The 19346-nt window shown below is 40.2% G+C and overlaps 1 protein-coding gene across 6 annotated transcripts in view; it reads left to right on the plus strand.

Annotated features, from left to right (window-relative positions):
• The window catches only part of PANK1 (pantothenate kinase 1), a 49035-nt gene extending 31382 nt beyond the window's left edge, over window positions 1-17653 (plus strand). For 5 of the 6 annotated variants that reach the window (XM_083364136.1, XM_083364137.1, XM_083364138.1 and 2 more), the window contains 4 exons: window positions 1285-1461; window positions 3415-3538; window positions 10068-10193; window positions 11594-17653. In XM_083364136.1, the coding sequence (XP_083220262.1) occupies window positions 1285-1461; window positions 3415-3538; window positions 10068-10193; window positions 11594-11653 (487 nt within the window). In that variant the 3' untranslated portion in view covers window positions 11654-17653. Of the gene's footprint in view, window positions 1-1284; window positions 1462-3355; window positions 3539-10067; window positions 10194-11593 lie in introns of those variants that run through there. The other variant, XR_014492699.1, reaches the window with a different exon arrangement.
• The last annotated feature ends 1693 nt before the right edge of the window (window positions 17654-19346 follow it).

Consider the following 19346-nt stretch of genomic DNA (forward strand, 5'->3'; position numbering starts at 1 on the left):
GCAATGCTCTTTACATGGGGCTGCCCTTGAGAACCACTCAGAAGCTTCAGCTGGTACAGAATGCAGCTGCACGAGTTCTTTTGGGGGTCTCCCGATACTCCCATATTACACCTCTGCTCCGTGAGCTGCACTGGCTTCCAGTTGCCTTCCGGGTGAAATTCAAGGTGCTGGTGATGACATACAAAGCCCTACATGGCATGGGTCCGGATTACCTATGGGAGCACCTACTGCCGGCGTCAACTTCCCTCCATCCTGTACGTTCCCACAGAGAGGGCCTCCTCAGAGTGCCACCGGTCAGAGAATGTCGGCTGGTGACCCCCAGGGGGAGAGTATTCTCGGTGGGTGCACCAATCCTTTGGAACCGCTTACCAGCTGAACTCCGGATGGCCCCCGACCTTCGCTTCTTCCGGCGTGATCTAAAAACTTATCTATTCGAACAAGCCGGCCTGGCCTGATGGGTTTGGGTTTTAACATTATTTTAACTAACCTACAACATTGGGCACAATCACTTAACTTTAAATCTTGTATCCTGTATTCTTATTTTTATTGCCCTGAGTCCTCCAGGAGAAGGGCGGTATATAAATCAAATAAATAAATAAATAAATATATTACCTATTGTAGTCTCCTCTGAATAATAGAAATATCAACATGGATTCAGTTTCCTATCATGTTTAATAAAGCTTTAAAATGTATAAAGGTACTGATAAAGTCTTCTGCTTAGCATTCTCACAACCAGCAGTCATGTAAGTTTTGAGAGACTAGCAACTTACATACAGACATAACTGCGCTACATTTTAGTAGATGTTCATTTAGTACAGTAAATATGCTATCTAATTTTAATATAGATAGATGAAGTTTTTTTCAAACCGAAGAATAAAGCTTCAAAGTAAAGAAAATGTATGATGCCTGCTTAGAGATAATTATTTCAAAATGAATAGTTTCATCAGGAACATAGTGAATATCTGCTCTCTAATGTTGCTGATCAAAGCATGACACCCGAAGAGGAATTAAATAGGCACAGGTGAATAGATTTATAATGCAAAGAAGTGAATGTCACAATTGGCTGTAAGGTTCTGCGTTTTTGTATCTTTCATATCACCTGCTTTCACTGAGATGGGAAACAGTGCACAAATTAAGTCTATACAATCATCAGTCTTAATTGCCTACTGTTTTCCTTAAATCTGCAAGCAGCTTCAGTGCCTAGCTGCGTATAGGGGGGGCCCTGGATTCTTTTGTAAAATAACCAATGTCACAATGATGGAAATGATCATTTTTGCCTTATAGTCTTGGTGGTGGTACATTCCTGGGTCTGTGTTGTTTGCTGACTGGCTGTGACACCTTTGAGGAAGCTCTAGAAATGGCAGCTAAAGGAGACAGCACCAATGTTGATAAGCTGGTGAAGGATATTTATGGAGGAGATTATGAACGGTTTGGTCTTCAAGGATCTGCTGTTGCATCAAGGTACGCATGGACAAGTCACAAGCATGCAAATTCAGTGTCTTCTGTTTGTATGTGTATTTTTCAACAATAGCATATTGCTTCATGCTAATTAACTACCATCCCCATCATTCCATCTTAGTCAGCTGCAGCAATAACAATCAGCTGTTATTGTCCTGTAACAGGGATAGGAAATATTTTGCAGCCTGATGGCCACTTCTTTGTTACAGCAATGAGTGGTTTGACACTGAAGGTTGCAGTGAATAACAAGATGAAAACACAAAGTGGACAAGGCCATATGGAGAGGGAGGATGGGATTTTTGTAGATTGTGAGATAATTTTTGAATGCTTCAATTGCATTTTGTGCATTCTAAACATCCAGTAAAATGCTAAATTTTGCAGCATGCTCACAGGAGTATCAAACTGTCGGGTCTTGGGCCGGATGCGTCACGTGGAAGCCACGCCCACCCCATTGCCAGCAATGGCAAAACAGTCCTGATACATTGCGCGATGTCACGTGACCGCGAGTTTGGCATTTCTGCTATAGAAGTTAAAAGCAAGCATTTTAAGGCTCTAGATCAGGGGTCCCCAACCCCTGGTCCATGGACTGGCACCAGTCCATGGCATGCAAGAAAACAGTGCACACAAACAAGTGAACCCCCAACCGCAGGATGCAGGCAGCACACAAAACCATGCCCCCTCCAGTCCGCAGAAAAACTTCTATCCACAGAATTGGTCCCTGATACCCAAAAGGTTGAGGGTTGCTGCACTAGATGGTCTACAGCACGGGTGTCAAACTCGCCACATCACGTGATGTGTCACGATGTATCACGACTCTTTGCATTGCCAGGAATGGGGCAGGCACAGCTTCGGTATGATGAAACCGGCCTGTGGGCTGGCAGTTTGACACCCCTGGTCTACAGCTAATTATCTTCTGTCATATGTATTATTAAATATAAAATGAAATATAATGGATTTTTGCAGTAGCATTGTAAAATGAAATCAGAAAATCAACCAGCATCTGGAAAACAGTAAATTGTATTATGCATAATTCAGTTTATCAGTGCTATTACTCAAATTAATTGCCAAGCTGCAAGAATGATTTACTGTAGGTCTGGCACACCTACTTTCCAGATTTATTTATCAGAACCCCTACAGCTTATTTGTGATTATTGTTACGTGATTTAGGAACCCAATTTGTGTACAGTAACGCCAACATAGCTTAGTTTCTTGATCTATATTTTATCTGAGAGGACTGGAATAAACACACTTCATCCAAATTTGTTCATAAGAACTTAAAAATTATGCTTGATCAGATCCAAGGCTCCTTAGTATAATGGCCTTGCTGGTTTTAGATGAGTAAAAGCAAGATAATTGTGCAAGAGCTATATCCTTCAAGAACTGATCCAATTTCCTTTAGAAACCAGTCAGACGTATCTTGCAATAATACATTTCAAAACTTGACAATGCACTGTGTAAAGTAATATTTTTTTAAAAAAAATCGAATTCTGTATTCTGAGAATTTTTTCATGTTAGTTTCTGTCATGGTCTTCTGTTGAATCATTTTTTTTTCTTAAACTAAAAAGCCTCCATATTGTAAGCTTTCCTCACTAGTACTCTTCAAATCCTAAATTATTTTCACTTGACTTTTCTGTATCCTTGATTGTTTTACAATATCCTTTTTAAAGTTCCTCTCTGAGAATGCTAGAAGGTCAGTGAGCCAGGACTCAGCTTTACAAAAGCAACATTGATTCTTCTGTGATAGCTTTTATATGCTTGATAAAGTTACACTTATCGATAGTGAAAATTACCTATAGTTGGAATCGATCAGCTCTCTGTATTTGTAGGTGAGTGTGTGTTTTGCTTCCTGAATGAATGACTGTATATCCCAGACAAATTCTTTAAAACGTATTTTTAGAAACCTTGGCTTTTCTGAAAAATATAAGAAAGATCACATCCTCTAGTATTATCACACAGTTTCGGCAACATGATGAGCAAAGAAAAGCGAGAGACTATCAGCAAAGAGGATCTGGCAAGAGCAACCTTAGTTACCATCACCAATAACATTGGCTCCATTGCTCGGATGTGCGCCTTGAATGAGGTGAGATTATTTTAATAGCAGGCTAGTTTTGGGTTACTAAGAAGATTTGGGGTTTTAGTTTATATACCTTCTCCCACCAATGAAAACACTGAACGGTCCTTTAAAGCAGGGGTATCCAGCCTTGGCAACTTTTAAGACTTACGGACTTCAACTCCCAGAATTCCTGAGCCAGACATGTTGCCGAGGTTGGATACCCCTGCTTTAAAGCATGTTATTGCATGAGATAAACTGGTCCTACTGTTTTTATTTTTTTTTAAAAAATTAAAATGATAATTTTTATAGATAGTATGTCTTTGCTAAGTTGTTAAGAACTTCACCTAAGTAGAATGATCACTGTTCCTGAGACTTCTAATTCTTTGGGCCTCTAAGTGGACTTCTGTACAGCATTTGCTCATGATTTACTTTTCAGATGTGCTGTTTTATTTGAAGCCTCCAATATTTACACTGAAAGCATATGGACCCCCATCAAGTTAATGGTAGTGTTCGGTTGTTATTGAGGAAGTATAATCAGTATGATTTGCATATGTTGTTTGGTCCAGTGGTCTGAATTTTTTCCAATCTACATTTTAGAAACTTTGTTTTAGTCATAACAATTAGCAAGAGCTCTATATACCTTTTGACTTATACTTTAGCCATAGCAGAGAAAAACTACACAATCTTTTAAAGGTAAAGCCATAAGAATACCTGTTTATACGAGTGATGCAATCTGATTTGATCATGCTATATCAGAGTATTTTAAAGGTACGTGTGGTTAAGTCTACATCAGTGATTGGAAACTTCATCAGCTGAGACTGCTTTCCATCCTCCCAAGTCCTCAGAACTTCCTCAGTGAGGACTAGCTCAAAACAGGTTTTTCCCTGCTCTTTTAGGGGGCTTGTCCCAAGGAGCCTGATGGTAGCTTCGAGAGAGGAAAGTTGGAGCCTGTGTTTCTCCTCAGCAATATCACTAGCACTTACAAATTATTATCAGTATGGTATCATTGCTAGAATGCTGAACTTGGATGTGGGAGATCAGATTTGGTTCAACTACAAAGATCAGTAATTCTTCAAACAAATTGCCATTGGCCATAACGTATCCCAGACAGTAACTTTTAAGTTTAAAATAGATGCTGTGAATAATAGCGATTTATCTTACCTGCCCACTGGTAAAACCTAGCAGCATATAGGTTCAATATAGAGCCTCTCTATGACATTTTTCAAGTCAAAGGAAGTAAGGGAATATATGACAAGAGGAAGGAAGATACAGAGCAACATCTGGCATATTGTCAGATAGTTTGATGGTTTTGAATAGGTTAGGTCAGACATGTCAAACTTGTGACATCGCGCAACGTATCGGGCCTTTTTCTCCATTGCCGGCAATGGGGTGGGCACGGTTTCCTGATGACGCATTTGGCCCACGGGCTGGCAGTTTGACACCCCTGGGTTAGGTGAAATGCAGGTGTAAGATATTAGTATATCGTGCTGAGGACATTTGTCTGTTGCTTCTATGTATTGGTGACCATCAGCTTTTAATATTCCTGAATATTTTACGTAGGAATATCAGTGGAAGCCTCTGCAATAATAAGTGGTTCCGATCTTCCTCTTTGCTTTCAGCTTCTTTACAGTGTTGCCTTGTGGCATGGAGTTCAAGCAGCATTGTACAGGGCTATCAAAGCATAGAGAGTTAACTGCAATAAGCAACACAGCTTTCATTTCATATAAAGAGACCTAGTGAGAACTCTTAATATGACCTCTTTAGTTTTGAAAGATGACTATTGTTGTGAAGGCTTGTGAGATCATACGTGAATGGGATTCTTTATATTTCAGACAAATTATATATTTCTGTTACTATCTAATTTCTGTTCGGGCAGCAAAAATTGGCTGCAATTTTAGATATGCAGTCCGGTGATCATTGGATCCCAGCAGCTTTTTGCAAAAGTCTGGAATTCCTGGGATTTTTGCTCATTTAATGCAGTCTTTTGAATTCTGGCTTTGAGTTCTTGCTTAACAGCTGTTTTCATAATAAACTATTAGCAAGTATAATATAATATTTAGGTTAGCAAATTGGGAGCCTTGTCAAAGAATAGTCTCTAGTTTTGTAGGACAGATGGAATTTTGCTGATTTTGCAGTTGTGACAGACAATAGCTTGTTCTTATGGTGGACCATGTTTGATTTGATTAAAATGAGACTGCATATAATAACTGAGGAGAATGCAAATGAGCACGTAGCTTGAGCATTGATTTTCCAAAAATATTGGGAGAAATCTAAATTAAGCCTATGCCTTAAAATACATAGTTGGAGTCCACATTGCGAAAATTGTGAAAACTGTCTGTGCAGCATCTTAATTCCATAGTAATTTCACTTCAAGAAACTTTTAACTGTGGTCTGAACTCAGAGGGACTGTTTTGAGTGTTGCAGTTGTTTTTCTAGTGCATCCAAATAATGAATCCACCTCATTAGACTCATTGGACCCAAAATGGTGACTCTGGCTTTTTAATGTAGTAAAGTGTTCAGAAGTATTAGTAATACCTTATTTCAAGAAAGTTTCTGAAGCAATATTTTTACTGACTATAGTAAACCCGGGTTAAACTGGATCATAGAGGACACACTTAGTTAACAAGAAAGACAAGCATGATTAACACTAAGCTTTGTCATGTTAGCACCTCCAACATTTCAGAGCAAAAATAACTTGCAATAATTACTAAAAGAAGCTGATGCTTGTTTAGCTACAAGCTTGAGTGATAATTAATTTTTCCTTCTTTAAAGGTGAAAAAGTATTATCAAAATAAGGAATTCACTGCAGTTGGTAGTGAATTATTCTTTCAACTGCTGGTGAATTTCAGAATAGCCTTATTATAGAGGCAGAAGAGAATAAAGATATTTTTGATGTATAAAATACACAAGAGTAAATAATGATGAACCCAAAGGTGCTTTTTCAAAAGGCAACTGGGCTTTGTTTTTCCTTGAAGACATTTCGTTTCTTATCTAAGAAGCTTCTTCAGTTCTGACTGAATGGTGAGAATGGAAGGATTTATATTCCTTGCCATCATCTGGTTGTTAGCACTCTTTCTGAGAGTCATTGAGACCACATGTGCCCTCAGGGTCACCTGAATAGTGCAAATGAGTGTGGAACCTTCTTGGAACTGCTGAAAGGACTGTGTTGTAAACAGGAGATAGGTGGTGCTGTATCCCTCCTCCTATTTTGCAAGAGGACTGTTCAAACTTAATGGAGTTGGCCTCTTTGACACCTTTTTCAAGCCAGCAGTCCTTTCTGTCCAGAATATGGATGTTGCTGTCTTTTTTTCCTTTGGTTTTTGTGGCATAAATTCATATCTTTGTTACAAGCAGTGATAGAATTAATTCTAGATAGTCTGTTCCAACCTATGCACCTTTCAGAATCCCTCAGTTCTTATGGCCATTGTAAAGAATATGGAGAATTGGAGTCTGGAAGGCACATGGAGGAAGGCTATCACAGAAAACCCTTTGATAGCCTTCCTCCATGTGCCTTCCAGACTGTGTATGTGTAGTGATGGTGGTAGTATATTGAAATTCTAGTAAATGCCTGGAGATTCTGTTCTTCCTTTACCGTCAGACATTTTCTGGTCATTTCCGTGATTAGCATCACTGCCAGCAACAAAATTAAGTTTAATTCTCCATAATGAGAACAAAATTATCTCTAGGCACTTTCAGTGAATTGCACAAAGCCTCTGTGACTTGGTAAAACTCAGGCCTTCACACAATATTTATAACATTTCTTTAATACTTGGGGAAATGCATTACTTCAGAGATGAGAATAGTATATTGAATTTGATAATAATAATAATAATAATAATAATAATAATAATAATAATAATAATAATAATAATAATAATAATAATAATAATAATAATTTTATTTATATACCGCCCTTCTCCCGAAGGACTCAGGGCGGTGAACAGGGCAAGCATAAAAAATACAGAGATACAAAAGTTAAAAGGGATTAAATATATGCCCAACTAAAAACAGTAAATACAAATATTAAAATAACAATAACCCCCCCCCATCCCCCATCAGGCCAGGCCGGCTTGTTCAAATAAGAATGTCTTTAGATCGCGACGGAAGGAGCGAAGGTCGGGCGCCATCCGGAGCTCAACCAGTAACCGATTCCATAGCTCCGGGGCGCCCACAGAGAAGGACCTCCCCCTGGGGGCCACCAATCGACATTCTCTGATTGGTGGCACCCTGAGGAGGCCCTCTCTGTGGGAACGCACAGGGCGGAGGGAAGTTGATGCCGGCAGCAGGTGTTCCCTAAGGTACTCCAGACCCATGCCATGTAGGGCCTTAAACACCATTACCAGTACCTTGAATCTCACCCGGAAGACAACTGGCAACCAATGCAGCTCACAGAGCAGAGGTGTAACATGGGAGTATCGGGAGACTCCCAACACAACTCTCGCGACTGCATTCTGTACCAGTTGGAGCCTCTGAGTGGTCCTCAAGGGCAGCCCCATGTAGAGAGCGTTGCAGTAGTCTAGACGAGAGGTCACGAGCGCATGAGTGACCGTACATAAGTCATCCCGGTCTAGATAGAGCCGCAACTGGCGCACCAGGCGAACCTGGGCGAAGGCCCCCCTAGTCACAGCCACTATGTGGTCTTCCAGACTGAGCCGTGAATCTAGGAGGACTCCCAAGTTGCGAGCCCTATCTACGGGGGGTAATAGTTCACCCCCCATAGAGAGAGATGGAATATCCTGAATAACCCAGGATGCCGGTATGCAAAGCCACTCAGTCTTGTCGGGGTTGAGTTGAAGTCTGTTCCTCCCCATCCAGACCCGAACCGCCTCCAGGCAACGGGACATCACGTCGAGGGCATCACTGGGGTGGTTTGGGGTCGAAATGAAAAGCTGGGTATCATCAGCGTACTGATGATACCCAACTCCAAAGCCACGAATGATCTCACCCAGCGGTTTCATATAGATGTTGAACAGGAGAGGCGAGAGGACCGACCCCTGAGGAACTCCACAAACGAGAGACCTCCAGGTCGACCTCTGCCCCCCTGTCAACACCGACTGCGAACGTCCCAGGAGATAGGAGGAGAACCACTGCAAAACCGTGCCTCCCACTCCCAATCCCCTGAGACGCCGCAGCAAGATACCATGGTCGATGGTATCGAAAGCTGCTGAGAGGTCTAATAGGACTAGGACAGAGGAATATCCCCTGTCCCGAGCCCTCCAGAGATCATTCACCAGAGCGACCAATGCCGTCTCCGTGCTGTACCCGGGCCTGAAACCCGATTGGTACGGGTCTAGATAATCCGCTTCATCCAGGACCAGAGGGAGCTGATGCACCACCACACTCTCAACAACCTTCGCAAGAAAGCGAAGGTTGGAGACTGGACGAAAGTTGTTCAACACAGCTGGGTCCAAGGCAGGCTTCTTGAGGAGAGGCCTCACCACTGCCTCTTTCAAGATGGCGGGGAAACTACCCTCACTCAAAGAGGCAGATATAACCACCTGGAACCAGCTTCGTGTCCTCTCCCGGGCTGCATAAACCAGCCAGGAAGGGCACGGGTCCAATAAACATGTGGTGGAGCTCAGCCTCCCCATAATCCTGTCCACTTCCTCCGGAGTCAAACTCCTCCCAGGTAATATCGACAAGACTGCCCGTGTCCTGATCGTCAGACTCTGCCCAGTCAGAGTCCAGTACTTTAGCTGTCAGGTGCAAAAAACAGAGACATACCAAGCTTATTTATTGCTACTTGCCTATTTACAAGAATCTCACCAGATTAACTGCACTCTCTTGAGAACAACTAGTTAAGCATCCAAGAGTTATTGGGGGGTAGGGTGAGAAGTTCTGTATCCTTCACCGACTCCCCCAAGCTACCCAGACTCTTAACTCTTCCTCCCCATTTCAGCTGCAGATTCTACTCCTTCAGTAAAGATATGGCTAACAAATAATAATTGTTTTGATAAACACTTTCTGGAATGTACTAAATTACTCACATATTGTTTAGATGATCCACTATATTTAGGAATCAAAATTAATGCTCACTGGATATATATGATCAGAATTCTTTCCAGATGACCTATAGTAGAACATTTATCGATGAAAAAATAGTCAGCTCTATGCATGGTTATATAGAAAGAAGTGCTGTTAATCCTGAATAGTTACCCTTCACAGTTCATTGATATGCTGGAGATTATTCTCATAATCTATAGAGATTGGCTATTTTTTAAAAAAATAAATAAATGTAAGATTATGTGATGGTAAATAACATATTTGCTATGTGTCAGTGAATAAAATGAGTCTTCAATAAACTTTATATGGTAACAATATTATTGCTTTTTAAATTTCTTTTTCATGTTGCTTGGTTTACAGAAAAACATTTCTTAGGATCAGTTGTGTTACATAAACAAGTTCATCCATTTTGGGTTGTCCATCCGAGGTCTTATTATCAAAACACCAAAGGAATATTTCAACTAAGCACTTTTGAATATTTTTCAATGTATAACGTTGAAAATAAGATCCTTTTAACTGCACATAACTCAGCTATTTTACTTAAATTTCACAGAATATTGATCGAGTGGTGTTTGTAGGCAACTTCCTGAGAATCAACATGGTTGCTATGAAGGTGCTAGCCTATGCCATGGACTATTGGTCAAAGGGACAACTGAAAGCTCTCTTTTTGGAACATGAGGTAAAAACAATTCAAAAAGAAAGCGTTATATTTGTTAATATGGTAATGAATTTATTTATTTATTAAGTTTGCGTGCTGCCCATCTCATTGCAAGGCGACTCTGGGTGGCTTACAACATCAATCACTTACTGTCGTTGCTATCGTTATTGGTTATTTTCACTCAGAATTAGAGGTGGGGAACTAGGGCTCCTTTATGACTTGTGGACTTCAACTGCCAGTATTCTTGAGCCAGAATGTCTGGTTCAGGAATACTGGGAGTTGAAGTCCACAAGTCATAAAAGGGCCAGAGTTCCCCAAACCTGCTCTAAATCATGAATGGGAAAACAAATTAATATTGGTCTTATAAGGAAATATCTGCATAAAGCATCTGTTTTAGTAAAGTTGTGAGGGCATCTAGGAATATTAGGCAAGAAAGAACATTAGGCTTCATCTCCTTGGGTCCTTCTGCTGATGTAAGAGTATTTGATCCAGCAGAGACTATAGAAATAAACTCCTATTGGAAAGCAGTAAGGAGGCTGCAGTTAATCTGCTTGTTTTAAAACAAGTTCCTTTTTATTCTGTGGAACTTCTGAGATGGATGGCTAGGATTGCATTGCTAATTTTCTACCTTCCCTTTGTTTACGATTGTAAGCCACCCAGAGTTACCTTGACGGGTGGCCAGTAAATTTCACAAGTAAATAAATAACTAACTGAAATCTATTAGAAGTCATTATCAGAGTAATTAATTGATATATCCTACCATATAGATAACAGCAGCTGGTTTGTACTAGAACTGTGTGAAATGATGCACAGATGACATTGTGTGGCAGTCTTGGCAGAAGTGTGTTTTGTGCAAGCTCAGCCAGCGTGTGGAACAGCCTTGCTAAGCCCTTGAGGGGATGCACTGTTGTGACACTGAGTTCCTCAGCAGAACCACAGAATGACCTTCTGAAAGATTTTGCACAGCCCTAGTGTATATGGAGAATTTTAACTTTACCACACACTTTTTTCCCTGCTTGAATTATTCTGAAGAAGATTATCTTTTGAAACATGTTAAACTTGTGAACAGGCTTCTGCTGCTGTTTTGGGTTGAGTGTTAATGGTCACAGATGGAAAATTTGGTAAAAAATATGAATACTTATTTTTTTAATGAATCAGCGAAGACTTTGTTTAAAAATAAGAGGGTATTTTTTAAAAAAAGAATAATCTCTTTGGGTTCTGTATACCTATTTCTCACATCTAATATTTACTAATTGGCTGGATGCATACAAATGACCTAATGCTAATTTTTTTCTCTCTATGATTTTGTGTATTTTCTTTCACAGTCTTAAAAAATATTCCCAGTGTTAAATTTGTTAAATATTGCAATAATTTAGTTTGGATTTGCTTTTGCTAACTCCTCCTTTTCAATCATTTTGAAGGGTTATTTTGGTGCTGTGGGGGCTCTTCTAGAACTGCTCAAAATGACTGACGATAAATGAGGAAGCTTCTAGAAGCTGAGGGAGCTGTCAAAGCTGCTTGAAGGATGAAAGCTGCTAGGAAGATGGGAAAGAAGCCACGATAGCTGTTCTACCTGCTGGATTTGTAAATACTGTAATAATTTAAACTTATTTTAGCTGATCTTTTAAATTTAGGGATGGACATTAACTTCAGTCTTTGTACCAGGCATTTTTATGGGGATACAACATTTTTAAGATAAATGTGCAGTGTGGCCAATTTTTATGGATTGTGTCTGAAAATAAGGCACTGAGTAGAAAAAGGACCTAAATTATAAGACACTGGTATTATTATTATTATTATTGTTATTATTTTCTTCTGGGGTTTACTGATCTAGTGTGATAATGATTCATTTAGTAATCGCTCTAGGAGATTTTTTTTAAATCTTTCATGACGTTTCATGATCGCTGTTGGTTTCAAATGAAACTGCAAAGCTGGCATTTAGTGTGAACACTAAAATAATGAATCTTGCTGCCTTCATTCTATTAAGCTATGTTCATCTCCGTCATAAATTAACTACTTTTGTTTAGCTGTTCATGTCAGCAGTAGTAAATAGTACTTTTAGATGTGTCATCAAATCTACTGAAAAGAGAGAATACCTCATTTTTTAAAATTATTATATTTACAACTTAGGAAAATTCATCTATTCAGTACTCATTCACTGTACTTTGGAAATCCTTATTTCTAGTTCTCTTAGCCGAACACATGTGATTATTGAATAAAAGAATGGTCAGAGTTGCCTGGAAGGGCAGTAAATGACACGCATGGTGATCTCATCATACAAATTATGCAACTTATGCACATGCATCATGATGTCATTGAATAAGCCCTTCATTGGGACAGCAACTTCATGACTCGTCTGTCTTCCTTTTGTTCTCATTGCAACCTGTAATGGACTCTTCTGGATGAGATATTAAACATGTTGCGTAATTGAATAATCTTTCTCCAGAACAGTAGATAAAATTCCTCTGGACTACATATTCAGACTGTCTCTGTGTAATTTTTTTTGGTTGCAAAAAAAAAGAGAAAGAAAGTGAGTTACTAGTGTATACTGTACAATCCAGAAGCAGGCTTACTTCATCTTCATTTGCGAGAAGTCATCTTTGAAGGACAGTAATTTTTATGGTAAATACACAAATTGGAAGACTTGTGATGGTACATTTAATATATATTGAAAATGTCAGATATGTCTTTTTTGTCCACAGTTAAAAAGTCATACTGAAATTAACCAATGATTGGTTGTATTAAAATGATAAATACATTATTATTTACTGTATTAATCTCTTATTTTTTTGTTCTGTTATGACATTCTACAGGGGCCATTAAGGGACAATATAGTTTTACTGAGTAAATATCCTTTAGTAAAATTGGATTGTTTGGAAGATATTCGATTTCTTTACCTTGAAACTTTAAATACATTAAAATACATTCACTTATCTGGCTGGAATAAAAGTACATTATTACTGTGACGATTTGTAGTGTAGTTGTCTTAAATTAGAGTAATTACACTTTTGAACATTGGTGTAGGAGAAAATTCCTGAGAATACTATTGATAGACAAGAAAACAAACAAAGTAATCATAGAGCATTATAGAGTTTTCACTCAAGGCACAAGTAAGCAGGCTTCAAATTAAGCAAGATTCATAGACTTAATTATAGGTAGTCCTCAACTTAACAACTATTTGTTTAGTGACTATTTGAAGTTACAGTGGCACTGAAAAAAGTGACTTACGACCATTTTTCATACTTCTAACACTGCAACATCCCTATGGTCATGTGATCAAAATTCAGACACTTGGTAACTGGCATGTATTTATGAGGGTTGCAGTGTCCTAGGATCATGTGATCCCTTTTGTGACCTGACAAGCAAAGTCAGTGGGGAAACAAAATTCACTTCACTGTCATGTTACTAACTTAACTGCAATTATGGTAAGAAATGTTGTAAAATTGGGCAAAACTCATTCAATGACTGTCTTAGTCACAAAACGTTTGGGGTCAATTGTGGTTTGTAAATTGAGGACTACCTGTTCAGTGATGGGTACACCTTTAGAAGACTTGAAGGGAAAGGTTGGGGACATATCATCCTGGAGAAGATCTATCTATGTAGTCACTAAGAGTCAACATTGCTTTTTGCATAATTTTATGAGGGATTATATTAAGATAAGGCAAAAACCTACTACAAAAATACATTTAAAAAATGAAACCTAAACAAAAAAAAAAGGGGGGGGGAGAAGAAAATATAGGAAAGTTCTCTCTTCACCCCTAACAAGTATATTCAGTATTAACAATTTATTGTCATCTCTTACAATGCAACCAAATGCTTCCATTCCCTTCCTCACCCCATTTTATATAAACTCATCTCTAAGTCTTCAGCTCTCCTTATTAATCACCAAAGATCCACTAAGGCTTAGCATTGCTTGATGGAAATTTATTAATTGATTGGCCTGTAGCAGCTATAGGTTTTCCCTCTAGGAAATGACATCTGATGAACCTAGGAGGCATATCTTCTCTGCTGTGGCTCCTACCCGCTGGGTTTCCCCTGAGGTTCAAGCTGCCCTGATTCTGTAAGCCCTTAAATGATTTCTGAAAACCTGGTTTTCCCCGAAGTTCTGGGATAAGTCTTGGTGTGTACATTGGTATGCAATATTTGTTCAGATCGGGCATGTTTGTTTCCTCCTGGGATATATTATGTTCATTTCTGTTAACCGTATTTAGCTATTGAAACTGTTTTTAGATCTGCATGCTGCTCCTAGTAAATTTTGCATTGGGAAGCTTTATAATTACAGTTTTGTTTTTTGTTTGCTTTAGCAATATCATTTTCTCTAGAGAATATAAACACATACAAGCTTTTCCCATCATTGTTAATCAGGGCCATTTTGATCACACACTTTTTGCTCTCAGAGCTTCAGATAGCAAACTAATAAATAGCAAGAGATAGTTTGGGGCTTCTTGTGGGATTTTCAGTGAAGGAGGTGATGGAGTGACTTGGCCTTCGCCACTCAGTATCATACAGCATTTCCTCATTGGACAGTGATTCCAATTCATCATGGCCAACACAGTGGCTCCCAAGTGACCAGCTGTGAACCACATGCCCTCTTATGACCAATGGAACACTTGCAACCACAACTTCAGGGATCCAGATGGTCTGAACACCAGAGGAAGTGGAAGATTACAGAACCAGGTGCCTGATTCCTTCACCATCCTTCGCCAATGTATAGGCAGTTCTACTTTCCTGTTTCTATGCTGGTTTCACCAAATACTACCCCCTCCATACCCCTCAAAGTCCCTGTAATCTTCTCCCCAGAGATCCTAAGGAAAAGATGTAGGTATGGTGCCTAATTGTCTCAGTGTTTTCATAAAACATTAACAAACCCATCTGTCTCTTCTAGGAGACCATCATGTTGCTACACGGTTGTCTATTTCCTCCTTTACAAAAACGATAATTTTTATGTCTTGAGCCAAAACATTATTTGGCAGAAAAAAATAGTTCCCAACAAGGATCATTCCCCCACCTCACCCCCAATAGGGTCTCTCTCAAGGACAGCTGTGCTAGGCCTCAAACCAGAATGTCCTGGATCAACTAAGAAAGCTGCGTATATGTTTAATCAGTCAACTTATGTAGCCATTCTCCTCAACACAAGACCCGGGGCAACAAATAATATCAATAATGGGGAAAAAATCAATAAAAGCTACATAATAAAATACAAAAATTCAAGGGAACAATACAGAACTGAAGAAGCTGCTTGGATGAGAAGCGAAATGTCTTCTAGGAAAAAGAAATCCTGTTACCTATTTAAAAAAGCACCTTTAGGACAGCCGTGACTTGGATGACAGAATCTCCATAGTTGATTCCTAGATCCAATTCTTGGGGAAAAAAAGAATCAGGTCTTAATTCCTTTTGAGAGGCAGGCAGTCTAGTTTAATGTTGGAGGTGTAGAAAGCGTTATTCTACAGGTTGAAAGCAAGAGAGAACAGAGAAGGTATGCTGTGCTTGTTGTGAAGGACCTTCTACAGCAGGAAGAGACATCCAGCTTATCCACGCACTGGTGGGAAAAAGGCAGATTTCTAGGAAGCCCATTTATATTCCAACCAGGTCTCCTGTATTCTTGCCTTTTAGAACCTTAATTCCCATGAGCTTTCCTTGTACTTTTGACATTTTGAAATGGGAAGAAAGCCATCTCCTCCCACAGAAGCCAACATCAGAAGACTTTCTAGCTCTCCCTCTAGAATGAGTGGGAGAGGTACTCACTGTGCTATAGACAAAAGGTCTTCCACATAACTCTAGGGCCTGCTCTGTTAATAAATAGCTCAGGGAATAATAACTCATAAAATACTACCCTCAAAAGATTTAAAGAGTCTTAATTAGCACATTCAAACTAAGGTGTTTAGTAAACTAATTGAAATAGGGAAACAGCACATTGCTGTTGCCGTATATACCTCCCCAAGTCATCATCAGTATTTTTCAGATTCATTGGATAATTAGAAAACAATTGAAGCTCATTTATAAAAGTCAATTTTTATACATTTTATACATTTAGATTTTTTTTATTTTCCATGCTCACTTTTACTAATCTGGATAACTGCATTCACTAACATTGTTTCCAACTGCCAATGTTGCTGCTTTTGCTGAGTTAACCAAGGGTGCACTTTTGATATTCGGTAGCAAAATATTCTGCCAACCTTGTTTTGAATTTTTGAATCTAGAGCAGGGGTAGGCAACCTTGTGGACTTCAACTGCCAGAATTCCGGAGCCAGCCATGCTGAGGGGAAAGGGAGAGGCTTCCAAGCTGAGCCATGCTGGCTCAGGAATTCTGGCAGTTGAAGTCCACAAGTCATAAAAGAGCCAAGGTTGCCTACCCCTGATCTAGAGCAGTGATATTTATCTCTTTATTTCTCAACAGAGGCCGACTTTCCTACTCTGCTTTGATGATTACTACCAATTCTGCTGCTCTATGTGTTCTCCAATAGAGTTAATTTAACAAAAATTAAAATTAAATTAATAGCATATGCTAAAGTGGAGCATGGGATGCTTTGGGTGGGAAGGCTCTGGAAAGCACAGTGCAGGTATAGGTCCAACTTCCCTGAGCGTCCCAAGGCCTCCACTCCTTGAGGCACCATGTGCCCCTTAGAGTCCCCACAGGCCTGCTTCCCACCCCAATGGGACCCACACTGTCCTCCCCACCCTGTCACCCATCAGTCACTTAACTTTTACTGTGGATTTCTGGAAGCAGCCATTACACTGCACTTCCTACACAGTGGAGGCTGCTTGGCTTCTGTCCCAGAAGTGGGTGCCAAATTGGGAGAGAATGAATTGTGGCCACTTGGAAATGGTGCCCATTTCCAGGACAGAGCTACTTGGCCTGTTTTGAGGTTCTGCTGTAACTTCAAACGGTTGCTAAGCAAATAGTTGTAAGTCAACTATTTGTATTATTTTTTATAAATAACTCAAGATGGTGAACATACATAATACCGCAAGATCCAATTTGGATCGGTCACCAGGACCAGAGGTTTAGTCTTCTGAGCTTTCAGACTCGTGCTAGAGCCCCCATCCTCAGGGAAATTCTCTCTACCTGAATGTGTGCTTTGGGGTATTCTATGCACCATATTTATGTGGTGCCTTCCTATTGGTTGATTGGTGTATTGATGGCTGGTTATTGGCTGTTGTTTCCTTGTGCTGCTAAGTCCTCAGCTCTTAGGTACTGATAAGCTGCTGGTAAATCAGCACTCCTATTGACTGACAAGGGGCCTGTTTCCCAGGCTTCAATCATTTCCTTGGCTACCTTTGTGCCTACACGACCAACAATCTTAGTAGCTACAAAATTGAATGTAGCCAGTACTTCTTCTTCCTCTTATTTTCCCAATAACAACCATCCTGTGAGGTGAGTTGGGTTGAGAGTGACTGGCCCAAAGTCACCATCCGGCTTTCATGTTTAAGCTAGGACTAGAACTCGCAGTCTCTTGAGTTCTAGCCTGATGCCTTAACCACTAGACCACAGGTCTGCAACCCGCGGCTCCGGAGACGCATGCGGCTCTTTCAGCCGTCTCCTGCGGCTCCCAGTCCTCTGCCATGTGCAGTCCAAAAAAAAAAAAGTGGGACTAAAAAAGTTCAACCAATCAATTCAAATATGCAGGGTAGGTGCATATCTCGCCTTGGCTCCACTCTTCAGTCAAACCCTGTTCTGTGCATGCGTGCATGTATGCGCATGCACACACATTTTTTGCAGCTCCCAGTTTTTCCTTTTGTGAGGGAACCAGTTCCGAGTGGCTCTTTCACTGTTTCAGGTTGCTGACCCCTGCACTAGACCAAATCAGCTCCCTAATTATTAAGGCTATGCACAGAAGGGGTGTTTGGTTTCATTGGAGATCTGAGCAAAAACATCCCTTCAAACTGCTTCCTTTGCTTCTTTCATTGAGAAACGGTGGTTCTTATATATTGTCCTATACCACGGGTTGGCAATCCACGGCTCTGGAACTGCATGTGGCTCTTTCAGCCTTCTCCTGCGGCTCCCTTCTCTCTCTCTCTCTCTCTCTCTCTCTCTCTCTCTCTCTCTCTCTCTCTCTCTCTCTCTGTGTGTGTGTGTGTGTGTGTGTGTGTGTGTGTGTGTGTGTGTGTAACTCACTGTTCTCCGAGAAGGTGACAAGCTTATTGGGCGGGGCTCCTGCTTTTGCTGCGTCTCCACAGGAAGCAGGAAGCAGCAGCTCTCAAGGGCAGGAGAGCCAGCCCAGTAAGAATGTATGTCAGCTTGTCCCGGAACAGCGTGAAGCCAGCTTGCCAGGTGAACAGAAGATTGGAGAGAGGGAGAGAGAGGGAGGAGAGAGAAAGAGAGAGAGAGGAAGAGAGAAGAAAGAGAGAACTCATGCACAGCAGCCTCTATTTCTTTTTAATTAAACTCTTCAATCAAGTTCCCCCCTTTGTGTGCGCGCACGCATTTGTTCTGTGGCTCCCAATGTTTTTTTTCTCTGGGAAACAGGTCCAAGTGGCTCTTTGAGTATTTAAGGTTGCCGACCCCTGTCCTATACCTATGCAGTACTTCTCATGATTGTATAACTGCAAAAATAAGTGCACTGTGATTGATTAATCAGCGTAATTTTTTGTCATTACATATTCATTTGATTGATAAAAACATTCTAAAATGATTAAGAAGGCTTTCCGCATTATATTTTTAATACGGTATATCTATTACAAATATACTCAGTTTGATTACTGTAAATTGACCAGCTAAATCAGAACCAGGTAAATGTTATGTTCCACATTTAAAAGTGATTATATATAGACACAAATGTTTGGATTACCACAATACATACTGCACGGGGCTGCCCTTGAAGACCAGCCAGAAGCAGCCATGGTCAGAATGTAGCAACATCAACAGGATTCACCCAAGTAACCCCACTGTTGTGTGAAATGCATTTGCTTCTACCTGCTTTCTAATGGCAGTTCAAGGTGCCTGGTTATCACCTTTAAAGTCTTACGGCATAGGATCAGGTTACTTGCAAGACCTATTTCTGTCCTCCTATATTATGTAAGGTGGGCATGCTTTATGTCCCTTTTTTTAAATGTTGCAACCTGATGGGACCTTGTACACCTGCCTTCTCAGTAATCTGCCCTTTCAGCCTACCAGAGGGCTGTGAATACCTGGCTCTTCCCCCAAGCATGGGGCTAGGATGGGGGTTGAGTTGT

The sequence above is a fragment of the Vipera ursinii genome (assembly GCF_947247035.1).
Source record: "Vipera ursinii genome assembly, chromosome: 5".
NCBI classification, from domain to species: domain Eukaryota; kingdom Metazoa; phylum Chordata; class Lepidosauria; order Squamata; family Viperidae; genus Vipera; species Vipera ursinii.